General features: G+C 50.5%; 1 protein-coding gene across 1 annotated transcript in view; it reads left to right on the forward strand.

Annotated features, from left to right (window-relative positions):
* LOC119581828 overlaps positions 1-2913 on the forward strand; it is a gene marked incomplete in the record, with an annotated part of 163301 nt that overhangs the window by 12811 nt on the left and 147577 nt on the right. Inside the window, 3 exon segments of the mRNA XM_037929963.1 lie at positions 250-2119; positions 2265-2417; positions 2610-2786. Coding sequence (XP_037785891.1) covers positions 267-2119; positions 2265-2417; positions 2610-2786 — 2183 coding nt within the window.

Raw genomic sequence — 2913 nt, forward strand, 5'->3', positions numbered from 1 at the left:
ATTTCGACTTTTTATTGACATTAATTTGTTACTATGTATTACTTTTCCTTCTGCAGTTACTGATATATCGGGGAAGAACGTGGCAAATGAACAGATAACATTACTGATACTGATGAACAGCTAATCGGTAAGAGATGGCTGTACTAAGGATATCGACGGATAGCGACGGGGAGGGAGAAAAAATGGTTTGTAGAATTAAAAAACGTTATTTGTCCACGATAAGGTAATGGCCATCTTCCTCTGTTTCAGAAACTACGACTAGCGAAATGTTTTCGGTCGAAGCCACGATCTCTGCCACAGTGTCGGACAACGAACCCCCCGCGACGATGACGACCCTCCCCGACAGTCCGTCCGACGACGGTGAGCAGTATCGTGCTTCTACGGAGGCACGACTTGCCACGACCACGGCCCCGCAGGGGATGAAGGAGAAATCGTTCTGCGAGGTCGCTGAAGAGGGGAAGACACACCTGAAGGAGACCCAGGAGGAGAAGGAGAACAGGAGCACGCCTTTCCCCTTCTTGAGGATGCCCAAGCTGAAGCGAGAGAAGTCCTACACGGAGACGCTGGAGCGCAAGAAGAAGAGAGTCAAGTTCTCCCCGAACGACGACGACGACGGCCTCATGGTCGACACGCGCGTGTTCGAGGCCCACGCCGTCAGCGCCCACGACGGAGACGCAGACGACGGGGCGCTGTCTCACAAGATCAAGAAACTTCTTAAGAAGCGCTCCAAGCGGAAGAAGTCAAGCATAGAGACACAGACAGATGAAAACGACGACGGTCAGAGTCGAGATACCACAAAAGCGACTTTCCTTAAAGATAAGCAAGAAATTTCCTCTAGTCGAGACTGTGATAGGACCAGGGAACCATTCCCTTCATTCCCTGAGGGACAAAATAAATTTGAAGTTGACGTAAAGCACCATGTTGATGCAAGTGACGTCAGCTCTCCAGACTGTGATGCAACAGAGCCCTCAGCCGCAACTGCTTCGGGCGGGTCCCCGAGCGCAGCTGACAGTGCCAATCATGACGTCAGTGTGGAAGCAGGAGTGCCAACGGTGCCAATTCCTTCGACGCAGGAGAATGAAAACGACCTGTCGCCGCGCGTCGAAAACGTAAACAAAACAGGTTTCCTCGTAAAGGAACATGATTTGCAATTAATAGATAATGAGGAAACCGCACCGGCCAACGCAGAGTCCTCCGCGAAAACAAATGAATGCGAGATTTACATCGTGGAGGGCCCTGTGTTGGAAGGCCAAGAACTCGAAATATGTTTAAATAGAGGAGAAGATGAATTCCACGCTAGGCAATTAAGTAAGGAAAATATTCATTTAATTTCCTCGATAGAGGAAGAATCTAATCCTACCTCCTGCCAAGCAACCGTCAAGCGCGAGGGAACCTTTACCCTTGACGGCCCCCCTCCAGCCAAGATCACGAAGTCTTCCTGCGACGCTGTCGGAGATGCCAGCCAGGAGTCCTCCCTTCAGGACGACTCCAGAGAACCCGTCATATTCTTTGTTGAGCTTGACTCATGCGAAGTGAAGAAAACAGAAGAAACGCAGGCGATGAAGGCACGCGCAGAAAGAGGTCCAAGTAGCAGGTCAAAGAGTCGTTCCCCACAGAAGCCAGCCAAAAACGACGTCAGAGCAAAGGACGTGAGCGCAAAGCCCCAAGAGCAAAGCTCGACGGTAACATCGCTCAAGAACACGGCCAAAAGAACTTTTGTGAGCGCCTGGAGAACAGCCATGAAGGCGCAGGATTCTTCCGAGAAAGGACCGAAGCTCATCAGGACCAGGGATGCTGCGAATTCTAAGTCATCCCCTGTCTCAGAGGAAGAAAGGAACACGAAGGTTTTAAGAAAGAAATCCGACCCCAAAGTCCCGAAGAGCGTCACCTGGGATAAGAAAGTGACTTCGAGGGAACCGCAAGAGAGCTCGAGGCCGAGTCGGGATCCCTTGAGGAGCCTGCACCTGCAGCCGCTGAGACCGCTGCCGGAGAGGAGCTCCATGTGGTCGGGAGTATGCCTGTCGTCCATGAGGCGAGAGGGAACCTTCACCAAGAAGTACGACTCTGAAAAGGACCGGCTACAGGCTGAGTGTAACAGACTCAACGTCGATAAAGAAAGGTAAGACCGTCGTCGATCTTGTTTTTGGTTAACAGTAAGCAAATTGAATAATATGTTGCAAAAATTGTGCAGAGAAAGTAAAAATAAACCTTGCAATGACTACAATGACTTTGCAATTGTATTTCTATATTTTCCTGATCCACAGACTTCAGAGCGAACTGTCCGAGGCACGCACAAGGCTGGAGGAGGAAATAACCGCCAGGAAGGCACTGAGGCGCACGCACGAACTTAATCTGCGCCAGCTGAGAGAGGGAGAACTCAGGAGGACCGAAGTACTCCTCGCCGACCTAAGAAACAGGTGGGTTTCGGAAGAGAGTTTAGTACTTGTTCATGATAACACCGCTCTGATGTGGGCGGAGCCACGATCTGTAGCTCATGGTGTGACATACTAATTAATGTAGCACAAATAGATGGCCGAAGGAAGGGTAATACGCAGTGGGCCAACAAGGAGACAGGGTGTGACTAATTACAATTTGTTGTGACGACACAGGTTGGAGGACGAAAAGCGCGAGGCTCTAGACCAGCAGAAAGGGGCGCTGACGAGAATACACGAATCCGACTTGATAAGGGTAGAACGGGAGAGAGACGAGGATCACCGGAGGCTTCAGCAGGAGAACAAGACGGCGCAGGAGAAGCTGAGGGCGGATATGAGGAGAGAAGTTACACGGTAGGTCTGATCGCGCGATTCGGAGCGGTGAGAGACGAGCCAGTCATGATCTATATTTCCTGAAGAACAAGCTTTCATATTATAGAGTGGGAAGTGAACAACGCTTGTATTAAGCAAAGTCCCGTCG

Source organism: Penaeus monodon, chromosome 15, assembly GCF_015228065.2.
Source record: "Penaeus monodon isolate SGIC_2016 chromosome 15, NSTDA_Pmon_1, whole genome shotgun sequence".
Classification (NCBI taxonomy): Eukaryota; Metazoa; Arthropoda; class Malacostraca; order Decapoda; family Penaeidae; genus Penaeus; species Penaeus monodon.